General features: G+C 34.6%; 1 protein-coding gene across 5 annotated transcripts in view; it reads left to right on the top strand.

The window, feature by feature from the left end:
* The window catches only part of GSTCD (glutathione S-transferase C-terminal domain containing), a 67,248-nt gene that overhangs the window by 20,003 nt on the left and 30,206 nt on the right, over positions 1-17,039 (top strand). For all 5 annotated transcript variants that reach the window (XM_031664371.1, XM_031664375.1, XM_031664372.1 and 2 more), the window contains exon 5: positions 1,727-1,820. In XM_031664371.1, coding sequence (XP_031520231.1) covers positions 1,727-1,820 — 94 coding nt within the window. The remainder of the gene's footprint in view (positions 1-1,726; positions 1,821-17,039) is intronic.

Below are 17,039 nucleotides of genomic sequence, written 5' to 3'. Positions count from 1 at the left end.
CCTGTTTCAAAAACAGAAAAAGCATATGCTTTATTTTTTTCTCACTGGGGCATAGTTTGTTTTCAGTAGTACTAATTGTAAAGTTTTCAACAATGGGCTTTCCTTTCCCTAACATTTGAAATGATCTGCAAAAATATTTTTGCTTTTAATAGGTGATGTGAAGATTTATTTGAATAGAAAATTCATGAAGTAATTTAAGTTATCCATTGAGTTGCACTGGAAAAATATTTTATTTCCCTATTTGGGTTAGGAAGTAATTGAGTTCTGTAGTTAACAGAGTTTACTGATTTAGAAATGGACAGGAAGACTTTGGTAAGGATACCAATTCCTTAACTCTTCATCTAAGCTCTGTGGCCTATTGATTAAGTAATGAAACATGATTATATAGTTGATTTTAGAAGTTATTGAGGCATGTCTAGATTTTGATGTGTCTTGATTATATGACTACACTGCCAAGGGACCTCTGGTTCACCTCTTGAGTGGATATGCAACTTCTTTTGGAAATGATGAAATGATGAAAATATCTTAAAATAGATAGTGGCAATGGTTGAATTGTGAATATTCTAAAAACCACTGAATTGGATGCTTTAAAAGGAGAAATTGTGTGGTATTATATATAAATTATATCTCAATATAGTTGTGTTTTTTAAAAGACTCTAAGGTAAGAATGAGTTTAGTGAAATGAGAAATAGCAAGAAAGTCAGTGTGGCTAGACTGAAGGAGATAGAAGAGAGGTAGATGATGTCAGAGAGATGTGTTTATCTTTCTGGAGGCAAATGAGTGCACAGGGCTTGTAGACCAATAACCATATCTTTAGCCCTAATGAAAGATTCTTTGTACTATTTCCTTTGGGACGCAAATTCAGCTAGTTTTTGTAATGGAAAGTAATCTCATAAACTGATACAAAGCATTTAATGCTGGAGTCTCAGAGATTTTTTATTTGAATAGGTTATTCCTAAAGATAAAAGTAACTGAGCCATGGAGATAGCTAAACATAGATATAGATGTAGATGTAGATATAGATATAGATATAGATATACACTGTGGACTATGGACCTGGAATGTGATTGGAAGGGATCTGTGAATCCATGTGTATGCCATGCCACTGTACATAGATCAAATAAACAAATGTACAGCTTCTAAGACAGAGAAGGATCCTGCAATTTTTTTAATATATTGAAAAGTGGTTCTAATTCTTGAAAATATTGGGAACTATTTGGTTAAACCAGAGAAATTTTTCTCTAGTGACATTAAAGACGCTTCTAAAAGACTAGTATGAGTGGTGTTTTGGGGTATGTGTTAAAGTGGTAGCTTTTAGGCTGTGGTGGTTTTCATATATGTAAACGGAGACCTTGATGGACATATGCAGAGTTCTTTATTATTTCTATGTGGATTGTTTTTGATAACATTTTCATCTTCAGCTGAACTTTCTCTTTGATATCCAATATATTTCTAGGTAGCTTATTACTTCTATGGATCTTCTAGTAATAATTTTAAAATAGCATTACTTTTTATTATCTCAATATAAAAAATAGGATAGTGTGATGTCAAAATACTCAACACACTGTATTTTTATTTAATTAAAATATGTATTTTAGGGAATAGCTGATGATTATTACTATTTATCCTCCTCCTTACCAATATAGAAATACAATTTTTAGCCTTCAAGAATATAATAAGACTATATTAATTCCTTAATTTAGAAAAAGGCTGTTTCCTTTTCTAGGAAAAGGGCATTGAAGTGATGTTTTCTCCCCACCCTTGCCCTACTTGGACTGTTGATTGGAATGTTCTCCCTGCAGCAGTCAGCCCAAAGGAAGGTGAGTTTTCTTTTCTCTTTAAGTTTTATTCGTAATTTGGATACTGTCTTCAGATCTGTCTAATAATTCTGTAAATCTCCCTTTGGCTTTATCTAACATTCTGATTACACTATCAGTTGAGTTTTCATTTTATTTTTATTATGAAAATTGTATATACACACACACCACTTAGATTTAATATTTCTCACATTTTTCTACATTTGTTTTATTTGTTACTTTTTTTTTTTTGCTGACATATTTTGGAAAAAAAAATTCCAGGTAACATGTCATACGTTAGGACTCATATTTTAAAAATACTGATATCTTAAATAATCACAATGCCATTATCATACCTAATAAAAATTAACAAACTTTAATGATCATCTAATGCCCAATTTATAATCCATTTTCTCCAATTGTTTAAAATATTGTTGAGAAATATTGTTTTATTGTTTGGTTTTAAGTTGAGTGATTATATTTTTCTTTGCTGGAGATTATATTTGGTTTGTTTTTGTTTCTTCTTTATAATTTTTCAAACATAGTTATTTTATATTTTATATTTGTTATTTCTAATAGATAATCATTATTTTATATTTTGTACTTGTTATTTCTAATACTTAATGTTCATAGAGTTATAATTCTGCTGTTTGTTTTTTCTGTTGACTTTATTTCTGGTACCTTATTTTCCTGTGAGTTTTGTAATTTTAGACTGTGAATTCATTTGGGGTTACCTCAATCTGTGGTGTCTTGTGGGACTTGGATTAAGGATAAATTCCCACAGAAAGGGATTATATTTGCTTATACGTACTACGACTTAAGACTACTTAGCGTTGGTTTTTCAGCTTCAAATTTCTTTAAAAAATGTTTAAATTTAATTATATTTATTATTTTTTCATTGACACATAATTGTGCATATTTGTGGGGAACAATGTGATATTTTGATACATGTATGCAATGCGTAATGATCAAATTAGTATAATTAGCATATTCATCATCTCAGACATTTATCATTTCTTTGTGTTAGGAACAGTTGAAATCTGCTCTTCCAGCTATTTGAACTGTTATTAATTATAGTCACCAAACAGTGCTGTAGAACCCAGGAACTTATTTTTCTTATCTAGCTGTAATTTTATATCCATTAACCAACGTCTGTCCTTTCCAGGCTCTAGTAACCACTATTTTACTCTCTAATTCTTTAAGACCAACTTTTTTTACCTTCCAAATATAAGTGAGAACATGTGATATTTGTCTTTCTGTGCCTGGTTTATTTTATTTAGCATAATGTCCTCTAAGCTCATCCGTGTTGCTGTGAATGACAAGATTTATTTCATTTTTATGACTGGATAGTACTCCATCATATATATGTACCACGTTTTCTTTATCTCTTCTTCTGTTGATGGACACTTAGGTTGATTCCATATCTTGGCTATTGTGAATAGTGCTGCAATAAACATGTAAATGTAGATATCTCTTCACTATACTGATTTCTTTTCTTTTGGATATATATCCAGCAGTGGAATTGCTAGATCCTATAATAGTTCTAATTTCATTTTTGAGAAAAGTCCATACTGTGTTTCATAATGGCTGTACTAGTTTATATTCCTACCAACAGTATATAAGAGTTTCCCTTTCTTTGCATCCTCACCATGTTATTTTTTGACTTTTTAATAATAGACATTCTAACTGGGATGAGAAGATATTGTGGGTTTGATTTGCATTTTCCTGATGACTACTTATTTATTTTTGCTATTTAGTTGTTTGAATTCCCTGTGTATTCAGGATATTAATCTTTTGTTGGATGAATAGTTTGCAAATATTTTTTCTCTTTCTGCTGATTGTCTCTTCACTTTGTTGATTGTTTCCTTTGCTTATATAGGTTTTTAGTTTAATATAATTCTATTTGTCTATTTTTGCTTTTGTTGTCTATGCTTTTATGGTCTTATTCATAAAAACTTGCCCAGTCCAATGTCTAGAAGCATTCTCCTTATATTTTCTTCTAGTAGTTTTATAGTTTTGGGTCTTACATTTAAGTCTTTAATCCATTTTGAGTGGATTTTGGTATATGATGAAAGATAAGGTCTACTTTTATTCTTCTACATATGGATATCCAGTTTTTCTAGTACCATTTATTGAAAAGACTGTCCTTTCCCCAGTGAATGTCCTTGACACCTCTGTAAAACATGAGTTGGCTATAAATGAGTAGAGATACACTTTGGATATTTGTCCTCTGTAAATCTCAAGTTGAAATTTGAACCCAAATGTTGAAAGTGGGATCTCAAGGCAGGTGTTTGGTTCATGGGAGCAGATTCCTTATGATTGGCTTTGTGACATCCTCATGGTAATGTGTGAGTTCTCATTCTTAGTTCCCATGATAACTGGTTGTTGAAAAAAGCCTGGTATCTCCTCTACTCTCTCTTTCTCGCTCCCCTTTGCTATGTGATGCCTGCTCCCCTTTGCCTTCTGCCATGAGTGGAAGCTTCCTAAGACCCTCATCAGAATCAGATGCTGACCCTATGCTTCTTATACAGCCTGCAGAACTGTGAACCAAATAAACCTCTTTTCTTTATAAATTACTCAGCCCCAGATATTCCTTTATAGCAATATACAAATGGACAAAGACAGGTGGATTCATTTCTGGTTCTCTATTCTGTTCCCGTGGTCTATGTGTCTGTTTTTAATGCCAGTACCACAGTATTTTGGTTATTATAACTTTGCAGTATATTTGAAAATTAGGTTGTATGAGGCCTTCAGCTTTGTTCCTTTTGCTCAGGATTGCTTTGGCTATTCAGACTCTTCTGTGGTTATACATGAATTTTAGGATTTTTTTTCTATTTTTGTGAGGATTGTCATTAATATTTTCATAGAGATTATACTGAATCTGTAGATCACTTTTGGTACTATGATCATTTTTATAATGCATGAACATGGATGTCTTTTTTTTGTGTATCCTCTTCAATTTCTTTTATCAGTGTTTTATAGTTTTTCTCTAAAAGTCTTTCACTTCTTTAAATTCGTTGTTTTTTTTTTCTCTCTCGTTTGTCTTGTTTGTTGTTCCTGTATACAGATGCTACAGAATTTTATATGTTGATTTTGTATCCTGCAGTTTGGCTGAGATTCTTTATCAGTTCTAAGTGTTTCTTGGTAGAGCTTTTTGGTAGGTTTTTCTATATATAAGATTGTGTCATCTGCAAATAGGGACAATTTGACTTCTTCCTTGCCAATTTGGATGCCCTTTATTTCTCATGCCTAATTGTTCTGGCTAGGACTTAGTAGGATTCAGTATGGTGAATAAGAGTGGTGAGAATGGGCATCCTTGTCTTGTTCCAATTCTTAGAAGAAAAGCTTTCAGTTTTCCCCATTCAGTATGATGTTAGCTATGGGTTTGACATATGACCTTTATTATGTTGAGGCATGTTCCTTTTATACCCAGTTTGTTGAGAGTTTTTATTACAAAGGATGTTGAATTTTATCAACTGCATTTGGTGTATCTATTGAGATAATCACATAAGTTTTGTCCCTCATTCTGTTGATATAATGTATCTGATTTATTGATTTGCATATGTTGAATTATCCTTGTATTCCTGGGATAAATTCCACTTGATCATGGTAATGAGTGTTGTAGTGTGCTGTTGGATTTTCTGTTTGCTAGTATTTTGTTGAGGATTTTTGCATCACTCTTTATCAGGGATATTGGCCTATAGTTTTCTTTTTCTGTTGTATAATTTTCTCTTTTTCTGTTGTATTCTTGTCTAGTTTTTGTATCATGGTAGCGCTAGCCTCATAGAATGAGTTTTGAGTAATTCCCTCCTCTTCAATTTTCTGGAAGAGTTTGAGAAGAACTGGTATTAGATCTTCTTTGAATGTTTGGTATAATTCAGCTGTGAAGTCATCAAGTCCTAAGCTTTTCTTTGATGGGAGACTTTTTATTACTAATTCCATCTTGTTACTCATAATCGGTCTATTTCTAGGAGGTAGGACACTGCTTCAGCGTAGGCACTGGGAAGACATGACTGCAGTTGGTGGCCAAGGTACTGTTTTTCCAAGAGACTGTGTACTTTTTCAACTCACACACAGAGGGGCATGACTGCTCTTGTTGGTCAAAGCCCCATTTACCTGGGATGTCTTGTGTTGCTTCAGTTCTGGTCCAGAGAGGCACGGTGTAGCAAAGACTGGGAGAGATTTTTAGAACAGCTCTTTCAGGCCATCATTTTCCTTAGAGGCAGTGTGCAGCTTCGGCTCAGTCCCCTAAGAGCAGGTGCATACATGACTGAGGGATGGAACGATTCTGCCTGAACACCATTTCTCCAGGAATGTGTGCACAGCTTCAGCTCTAGCTGTGAGTGGGGACTAGGAGGAGTGCATGAAGCAGCTCCACTACTGCTTGAGCCCACAGGGAGTGGTATAAGAGCTGGTCACAGCTAGGCTCGGGGATGTCAGGGCACTGGGCAAGAGTGGTTTGGCAGCAGCTTAGCCTCAGAGATGAAGGGATATTGTGGGTACTCGCCTCTGAGCAACACTCCAACAGTAGTTCCAGTTTGAAGATGGCATTGTGCAGTAGCCACATAGGCCCCAGGGTGCAAGGCATAGTGTCAGCTCCTTCTCTGTGGGAAGACGGCTATGTGGACTATAGGCAGCTCCCTCAGCTGGACTTCAGTACACCGATCAACGCTTTGAACAACTATAGTCCTCACTCCAGTAGTGAGGACTATAGTTGCTAGCCTTTCCCCATGGGGAGAAGTTCCTCCTAATTCCCATCTGATCCCTGCTGGGGAATGGGGTGGTGGAGACCAGGTGTTTCCTTCAGTTCTCTGTATGGCTATCCTGAGTTCCTGTGTTCGCCTGCGTTTCTGTTACTTCTTTGATGTACTCCAGCACTCTCCTTTAGTCATTTTCATTGTGATGTAGTTATTTATTGGTTGTTTAGGCTGTTTTTGTGGTGGGGGTATGGGAGGCTCGGGCATATGGAGTGTTAGGGGCTTCTTAAGCACAGATTCTTTAAACATTTTTTCATCTAAAACTGAGACTTAAACAGACAAGTTACCTTTTATCATCTTCCTTTGTTGTTGGGTAGAACTTTTTTCATGTGTCTTTTCAGAGGGAATATAGCTTTTGAAGGTTTCTGCTTTCAGGTAGTGATATTTGTTCCAACTCTCCATCATGCTGGGATGAAGGACTGGCCTCTTTTTGTCCTACTGTTAAAGTCTGGGTCCCTATTATTAGCAAATACCCTCAGAGCAGCCATAGTGTCAGTTCAAGACTTATTATACAGATTTTCAGCAATCCCCCCAACTTTTTACCCCCCCACGTTCTTAAAGCCCTATAAATTTTCCTTATTCTGAGAAACCCACCTAGGCATATAAAGGATGCTTGTTTAATTTTAAATACCATTTTAGGTGTTTTTTAGATAGAGAATTCTTTAGAATAGCTCAATTTCCTCAATTATTCACTTATTCTTTAGTTTTATATTTAGCCATATATAACTTTTAATTTTTAATCCTCTTTGAAGTAGTTGCCTTCCCTTTTCATATTCTTTTTTTCTGTGATACTACCTAATATTGCCTGTATCTCACGGGTCAATTCTATTCTGCTAATCAAGGAAATAATTTAGAATTCTCTCAGTATGGAAGAAGATCATGTTGGAGAATTAATATTTCTGCCCCAAAGATATTTTATAAAAACAAAATTGTTTTTACTGTTTTTAAATAAATATATTTGAAAATTATATATATGTATATTTGAAAATTAGGTTGTATGAAGCCTTCAGCTTTGTTCCTTTTGCTCAGGATTGCTTTGGCTATTCCGACTCTTCTGTGGTTATACATGAATTTGTCATAATACTGTGACAAATAAAATTGAAATTTTGGTCTTTTATTAATTGTATACAAAGATAGTAAATAATTTGTTAGTGTTTTAATTTTATATATTTTCTGATATTTCAAAAATTTAAATGTTTTTATGGTACTTACAATTGATTTTTGACTGTACACACTTAAGTTATAATATTGATTTTGAACAAGCTAAACTTAGAATTTACTAAGCTTAAAAATCCAATTTTCATTAATATTTATGTTTATCAAGAAATGAAAACAGAGTTTTCTAAATGCCACATGTTTTGCTTTATCCATAATTTATTTACTTGGAGCCAAAATAATATTTTCACTTATTAGTATGAGCAAACAATTACATCAGCTACGAACTGAAGGAGATCTCATATTAAACATTCATGACTGGTCGTTTTTCTGGTTAGAAGTTAATATCTAACAGAGTTCATGGAATATATTACTCATTGTATCCCTATAATTGGATCATCTTGTTTTCATAATATGACAAAGAAGCAACTCTAATAGCAGGGCTATAGGGTTTACTCACATTACATTCACTGTTTCTTAAAAGGTTTATAGTCTGTTAAAGTAAGGCAGAATTGTGGCATTTTAAGTTTGTTGTTTTCAGTTCTGGTAATTTCAAACATTGCATGATAATAGGATCTTTGTGAAATAAAACTATGTAGGGGTGTGAAGGATCACTATGAAAACACTTTTAAGATGTATGTTTCTGTACTGTCAGGAGAAATCTCTAATACAACCTGTATTATAGTAAGATTTTATTGGTACTTGGTTCATTTGGATGTCCCAACGACTGACTCCTCATACTGAATTCATTGAATTACATCAATATTTGGGTGCATATTATAATAACCATTCTTTTTACTAATAAATGCTGTATTAATCCTCATGATAGAAGCTATTTTTTTTAGGCCTATCCAATCTGCCATCCTCTGCTCTTACCCATTTCTCTCCCCATATCTTATCTACCATCCCTTGAACTTTTTACTGTTTCTTTTATACAACCTATATTTACTATTTACATGTCTTTCCTTTTTTCTTCCAGCCTTGAATATTATTCTTCCCACTCCCCTTGCTGGTTGAAATTATACTTGCCTTTTAAGGATCAATTCAAATGCTGTTTCCTTCATTAAGTCTTCTTTATGGAGTCAACCTGCCTGAAATTTAGTTAACTACCTAGCTAGATAACCCATGGCCAGATACTCATCTTCTCTGTGCCTTGGTTGCCTCATCTGTGGAATGGAGATAATAGTGTATACCTTATGGAGTTGTTGGTACAGTCAATGCATTAATATGGAAAGCAATTAGCACAGTGCCTAGGAAAATTGTGAATGTTAAATATTTGCTCATATGGAAGTCACATTAATTACTACCTCTTGATATCCTGTTAGTGCTTTCTCTTTTTTGTTGTTTTTACTTTTTTTTTACTTCTTAGAGACGTAGTCTCACTCTGTCACCCAGACTGAAGTGCGGTGGCTCAATGATAGCTCATTGCAGCCTCTAACTATTGAGTGCAAGCAATCCTCCCACCTTACCTTCCCGATTAGCTAGGATTACAGGTGCATGCCACCACACCTGGCTAATTTTTCAGTTTTGTGTAGAGACAGAGGTCTCACTGTGTTGCCTAGGCTGGACCTTTTGTAATTTCTTTCTTTTTTCTTTTTTCTTTTTTTGAGAGAGTCTTGCTCTGTTGCCCAGGCTAGAGTGCAGTGGGCAATCTCGGCTCACTGCAAGCTCTGCCTCCCGGTTTCACACCATTCTCCTGCCTCAGCCTCCAGAGTAGCTGGGACTACAGGCGCCCACCACCACACCCACTAATTTTTTTGTATTTTTAGTAGAGATGGGGTTTCACCATGTTAGCCAGGATGGTCTTGATCTCCTGACCTTGTGATCCACCCGCCTTGGCCTCCCAAAGTGCTGGGATTACAGGCATGAGCCACCGTGCCCGGCCTGTAATTTCTTATACTTCATATTTGTATTTATATTATGCTTCTGTTACACTGTAATTATTTATGTGCATGTTTTTCTTCTTCAATAGACTGTGAACTCTTTGAATGTAGGACTCCTTGAGCTAGATACTCAATTATTTTTTATTAAACTGAATGACTTGAAACTACAGATTCTTTTTTTAAACGTCCCAAATTTCTGCTTTATCTAGGAAAGTCTTTAACTTCTTTTATCTCATGTAGATTTCAAAGGCTGAAATAATTGAGATTTTTTAGTTTCAAGAAAAGAGAACTGAGAATTTAATGTACATTATATATATATATTTTGTTGTTGTTGTTGTTGTTGTTGTTGTTGAGATGGAGTCTCGCTGTGTCGCCTGGGCTGGAGTGCAGTGGCGCGATCTCGGCTCACTGCAAGCTCCACCTCCTGGGTTCACGCTGTTCTCCTGCCTCAGCCTCCCGAGTAGCTGGGACTACAGGCACCCACCACCACGCCCGACTAATTTTTTGTATTTTTAGTAGAGACGGGGTTTCACCGTGTTAGCCAGGATGGTCTAGTTGTCCTGACCTCGTGATCCGCCCACCTCGGCCTCCCAAAATGCTGGGATTACAGGCGTGAACCACCGCGCCCAGCCTATTACTGTATTTTTAATAGACTGGGAGTAGGTTGCAGACACTGTTCACTTTGACTCCTAAATGCTTAAATATTTCCTAAAAACAGGACATTTCTTTTTTTGTTTTGTTTTTGAGATGGAGTCTGGCTCTGTCACCCAGGCTGGAGTGCAGTGGCGCGATCTTGGCTCACTGCAAGCTCTGCCTCCCATGTTCACGCCGTTCTCCTAACTCAGCCTCCGGAGTAGCTGGGACTGTAGGCCCCCACCACCACGCGTGGCTAATTTTTTTTTTTTTTTTTTTTTTTTTGCATTTTTAGTAGAGATGGGGTTTCACCGTGTTAGCCAGGATGGTCTTGATCTCCTGACTTCGTGATCCGCCCGCGTCGGGCTCCAACGTGTTGGGATTATAGGTGTGAGCCACTGCGCCCAGCTGAAACAGAACATTCTTTTACATCTTTATAGTATAGTTATCAAACAGGATCTTTAATTTAGTACACATTATTATGTAACCTATAGTCTGGCAGATTTTGGCACGTTTAGTTGCATTAAGATGAAACAGTTTACAGCCTGTGTCTTTAATAACATGGTCATTTTTGGAATAGTTCAGGCCATATTTTTATAGAATGTCTCTCAATTTGGATTTGTCTGATTTTCCTCATGAGTAGATTCAAGTTATGCATTTTGGGCAGGAATATCATAGATGCAATGTTTTATTCTTCTCAGTGCAGCCTATCAGGAGGCACATTATGTCAGTTTGCACACAGTGCTATTTGGTTAAGCTTTATTGAATTAATAAGTAATTTGTAGAGAGATACTTTGAGACTATGTAATAACTTGGTTTTTTTTCAACCTTGCACTCACTAGTTTATATTCATTGGATGCTTCTTGCCTATGATAGTTACAAAATGGTGATTTTCAACTGTCATCCTTCTATATTTATTAGTTGTCACTCTTCTGTAAGAAAGTTTTTTTCTCCACTTTTTGTTTCCTTATTTACCATCAGTATCAACTCATAAGTTTTTATTTTATTAAGTGACTTATAATTCAACACTATTATTATTAGTTTTAATGCTCAAGTTGTCCCAGGTTGTGAGTGGCAACCTGACTTTTGATCCCTTGGAAATGCCCCCAATCATTCTATGGTGACTTCCTTAATTTCTGGCATAACGACATATTACAGGTTTATCTTGTCATTTACCTGCCCCAGCCCTAGAGTCAGCTGTTTCTCGAAGGAGTCCTGGATCCCTTTACTAGAGAAGGGCATTTAGAAATTAAGATTAGAGGACTAGGTGTGCTCATTGTTAATGAACTGTTATAGCTTCTAGGTCATCTCAGTAGGGACCTGTATGTATAGCTCTATTAGGAAATAGATGTATGCATACATTCAGGTACACATACATATACAACTATACACATCAATGTCTACTGATATATCTATATCTTTTATCCATCTATATATATATATGTATACTAAAAATCGTGAGTTTATACAGATACATCTAATTCAAATCTAATAATACAGGATTCTTCCTGCTTTTTCTGAATTCAGTATCTGTATCTGCCTTTTCCAACAGTAAAAATAATAGCCCTTAACATCATTATTGCATTTGCTCATTTTGTCAGTCTCTCAATATATGAACAGTAGTTTCAGAATTACTATACCCACATCTGTGTGAAAAATATACCTACTGAGTTGAATTCCAGATGGTTTACCTTTATTTTCATCTTTGAAGTGAGATATATAGTCAAAGTTCTCATGCAGATTCTTGTGCTATTCTATACAAAATGAATTTTATAAAGTAAAGAATGAAAGGTTTTAGTTAGTATTAATCATGTTCCCTAACACAAAGAGATTTGGCTGTGATCATCAATATTCAACTAATAGTCTTCTACTTCACTGAGAACATCCAGGCTATTGCATACTCTTTTACTATTTGGCCTCAAATACCTGTGTGATTTCCTTCTCTGTGTGATGAATGAGGGTAAATACTGTTTGAGCCTGAGGACTCCTTTGTTAAGTCCAGAGTCACCCTCTGTTTTTGCCTTGTGAATTTTTGTCCTCTGAGTATAAAAGAGGGTTATGGTCTTTTGCCTTAAGACCTAGAACAGAGCTGGCCTAAGCCGCTTAATCCATGTATTATTTCACTGTGGCCCTCTCTGTTCTCCAGTAGTTCTTAGGTAGGTGGTTCCTATATTAGAGGTTGCTACTAGCTCATAATAACTATATCAATCATGTAGGAGGGAGGATAGTCAGAAGCATGACCTTACATAAGATAAAGAAGACAAGAAGGTGCTTAGGTGTTGTTCCAGTTATAATCTCTTTTATTCACACATTCGATGTCTTAGAAATATGGCCCCATTAAATGTACCTGAGAACTTAATTTTGCTTTTAAGCTACATGAAAGTACCATCTTCTAGGGAGAGTAATATGGGGAGAGTGCATAAAAACCTTAAACATTACCACCCATTCACCCTCATCCCTTGTCCCCTACTTTAGAGTACAACTGACCCTTGAACATCATGGGGGTTAGGGTCGCTGAATCCCCATGCAGTTAAAAATGTGCATGTAACTTTTGACTCCCCAAAAACTTAATAGCCTATTGTTGACTGGAAGCCTCACCAATAACCTAAACAGTTGATTAACATGTATTTTATATGTTATATGTATTATAATAAAGTAAGCTTGAGAAAAGGTGATAAAAATCATAAGGAAGAGAAAATATATTTACTATTTATTAGGTGGAAATGAATCATCATCAAGGTGTACATTCTCATCATCTTCATTTTAGGTAAGTTAAGGATGAGGAGGAAGTGGAGGGGCTGGTCTTGCAGTCTCGGGTATAGCTGAGCAGTTCAACTGTCGGTCAAGTGTATGTACTTCTCAGCTGAGATAAAAGGAAAAAATTTAATGCCAGAGTTTTATCAGAAGGAGATATTATAGTGTCTTCTTTCTAGAGGGCTTTAAAGCTAGCAGATGACATTGCTTGGGATGATAAAATATGAAATCTTAGAACAGGAATTATGAACTGGTATATTCTAACTCTTTATGTAGATCACTGATTGAATTGATGTTTCTAGGAAAAATGAAATTCTTTAATTCTAGTGGCAGATTATCCTCTTAGTAGTGAGATATTAACCTTTATGTATAGTTATTATTGTTGACTAAAGTTTTAAATGTAAAGACTTATCCTTATGAGGATCATTTATATAAATACTCTGGTTTTTTCCCATTTATTTTCTGTAAAATATTTGGGGTTGAAAAGAATGAACTGACACTTAACATTAGGAAAAAATATAAAACAAGATAGTGATGTATAACTAATAAAAATTGGCTTCAATAAAAAGTCTGTGTGCCATAGTCCCTACTCCTTTGTTGTGTGTTTCTATAAACCAACAGCAGCACCCCTTCTTTCTTCTCCCAGCAGAAGTGATTTGGGGAAGCAAGGGAAGAGTGTGGTCAAGGTCTTTGGAAAGAGGTGAATACAAGGTGAAGAATGAAAGGGCTAAAGGCAGCCTTTTCCCCTATTATTGATTCTTAACTAGGTTCTTACCAACCCTTGAGTATATGGTAAATATGTAGGCACATTATTTATTGCTATTCTTGCCAGAAGGCAAGGGATGCTAAAAGTTCACCAAAGAATGGTCTCATCCACAATGTCAGTAATGCCGTCCTTTGTGGGGAATCCGAAACGCAAAAGCTTTTTCTAAGGCTGGTAGGCAGGACATCCAGATGTTGCTTTGTCCTAAATCATTACTTTTCAAACTAGGATATCTATCAGAATCGTTTGAAAGTCTTGTTAAAACAGATTGCAGGGCTCTACCCCACAGTTTCTCTTACAGGTCTAGGGTAGAGCCCTAGAATTGCATTTCTAAGAAATATCTCTGTGATACTGCTTCTGCTGCTTTGGAAACCACACCATGTGAAGTATTACCCTAGGGAACCAATATAATGCATGCACTGGCTGCTTGATTTCACTCTTTGCCACCCAAATAACATGAATAGTATCAAACCTGTCCAAATATTTCTTTACAACTTATTCTGTTTTTAGCAAAGAGTAAGTCATGTATAAGGACTTGTGCATATCTCTGTGCCATTTGCTAACTACAAGAATGTCTATTTTAGACCAATTGTACTGACAAATATAAGTGGAAGTAAAAGTATCCTAATACTGTAAATAAAAATAATGGTCTATTTTAAGAAAATTTTATTTCTGAAATACTCATCTTGCGTTCTTATTATTTCTACTTTACCACACTAGATGAGACTCAAAACTAGCACATTTGTTTTCTTACTCTTAAAAAATTATCCAGTTAGACAGTATAAACTGTTTTTGTTGTTGTTGTTGTTGTTGTTTATATTATATAACTTTAGATTTTAAGGCTATTACGTTTTGAACTTTTTGGCATTTAAAATACTAAAAGTGGCCAGGCATGGTAGCTCATGCGTGTAATCCCAGCACTTTGGGAAACTGAGGCAGGTGGATCACTTGAGGTCAGGAGTTCAAGACCAGCCTGATAAAACGCTGTCTCAGCCTAAAATACAAAAATTAGCTGTGTGTGGTGGTACGTGCCTGTGGTCCCAGCTACTTGGGAGGCTGAGGTGAGAGAATTTCTTGAACCTGGGAGGTAGAGGTTGGGGTGAGTCAAGATCATGCCACTGTATTCCAGCCTGGGCGACAGAGTGAGACTCCATCTCAAGAAGAAAAAAAAAATACTAAAAGCATATCAATAGTATGAGATCAAAGAGGTGATTTTTGTTTTGTTTTGTTTTGTTTTTTCACTTTCTGGGAAAAATGTTCCTAACTTAAATGTTTTTCATTTCTCTAAGTTATATTTAGCTGTGAAATTCAAAACCTGCCCATATTTGACTCAGAACTCTACCAATTTTTGAGTATTTTCTCTTCTATTAAGAGTGAAATTCTCAATGCGAATTTTGTTGCTTTGTCGAAATATTTTTTAAAGTATTTAAACTTATTTTTAATCTGAAATTAAGTGCTTCTAAATAATTCTATGTATAAATATGGGCACAATTTATATTAAATGGTTTAACATATAACAAGATTGGCAAGAACATGGTTTTTATCTGCTTAATAATACTCTTTGGATTTAGTGCAGAAACATTAATGTGTATCAATTATAGAAATTGAAATAGATATATATTACATATGATATGTATTATATATATGAGTGATATATATAGCCATGTGTTAAATTCATTATTTTTCTGGTAGAAAGTTAGAAAAGTCAGCCAGAGTAATAGGAAAAAGAATTTAAACTGGCAAAGCAATGGATAAAATTTTATTGGGCAAAATTATCCCAGTTATGACATTAAGCATTCCTTATATTAACATGTTTTTTTTAAAATAGAATAATTATTCTTGGCAATTAAGAGGTGTTACTGTTGATAGGAATATTTTACAATAGGTTTGAATGAAAACCATAACTCATTTGGTGAACTTCTAAAAATAAAAAAGTAATGTACCACATAATCTTTATTGGTGAGGAACATAACAAGGAAGTAGAGAGCTAGTAGAAAGGTACCATTATTTTTCAGTGTTACTGTCTTCTTATGAAACATTAAAAGGTTTAATAAGAAAAAAAACCATGTAAAATGCACAATTTTATAATTGATAATATATTTTATTATTTAAATTTTAAAAGGTTCTTAAAAATTTCACATGAAGTGACACAAAAAATAATTTAATTAAATTCTCCTGAAATGTATCTGTGGGTACAACATAATTTTTATCAAAATCTGAAGACTTTTTGTGGCTGTAGACAAGCTTATGCTAAATTTTATATGGAAAAAACAATTTGAAAAAGAACAACAGAATCACTCTAGTCAGTGTTAAGACTTACTACATAGCTATAGTAATTGGAGAGATAGACATATAGAACAATAAAACAATAAAACAGAATAGAAAAGCATAAAAGGTATAAAAGCAACTCAATGGAAGAAGGATAGTCTTTTCAATAACCATTGCTCTACAATTGGACATCCATAGGCAAAAAAACAAAAACAAAAAACTCTACCTAAATCGCACACCTTATATAAAAGTTAACCCAAAATAGATCATGGAATTAAATATAAAATTTTAAACTATAAAGCTTTAGAAGAAAATATACACAAAATGCTTTGGGACCTAAGCAAAGAGTAAGCAATATGTTCTTATATGTGACACCAAGAGCATGATCTATTTTATAAAAATTGATAAATGGGACTTCATCAAAATTAAAAACCTTTGCCCTGCCAAAGACTATTAAAAGAATGATAAAACAAGCTATAGACTGGAAGAAAATATTTGCAAACCACAAATATTCACAAATTCGACAAAGAACTTGGATCAAGAATATATAAAGAGTTCTCAAATCTCAACAGTTAAACAAATAAATAAAAGTCCAATTATAAAATGGGCAAAATACATGAACAGACATTTCACCAAAGAGCATATAAGATGGCACATGCATATATGAAAATTTCTTCTCTTTTCGCAATTAATATGAGGAAAATGTAAATTTAAACTATAATGAGATATTACTACACACCTATCAGAATGTCTAGAATTGAAAAGTAACAACACTGAATGCTGACAAGGATGCAGAGAAACTGGATCACGCATACATTGCTGGTAGGAATGTAAAATGGTACAGCCACTCTAGAAAATAGTTTGTCAGTTTCTTACAAAACTGAACATGCAACTACCATAAGACTCAGTAATTGCACTTTTGGGGATTCATTCCAGAGAAATAACAACTTATATTAACATGAAAATCTGCACAAGAATGTTTATAGCAATATTATTATTCGTGGCCCCCTAACTGGAAATAACCCAAATA

This window comes from Papio anubis, chromosome 3 (assembly GCF_008728515.1).
Source record: "Papio anubis isolate 15944 chromosome 3, Panubis1.0, whole genome shotgun sequence".
In the NCBI taxonomy this organism is placed as follows: domain Eukaryota; kingdom Metazoa; phylum Chordata; class Mammalia; order Primates; family Cercopithecidae; genus Papio; species Papio anubis.
Note: the sequence above shows the minus strand (reverse complement) of the source record. Positions and strands in the feature narration are given on the sequence as shown.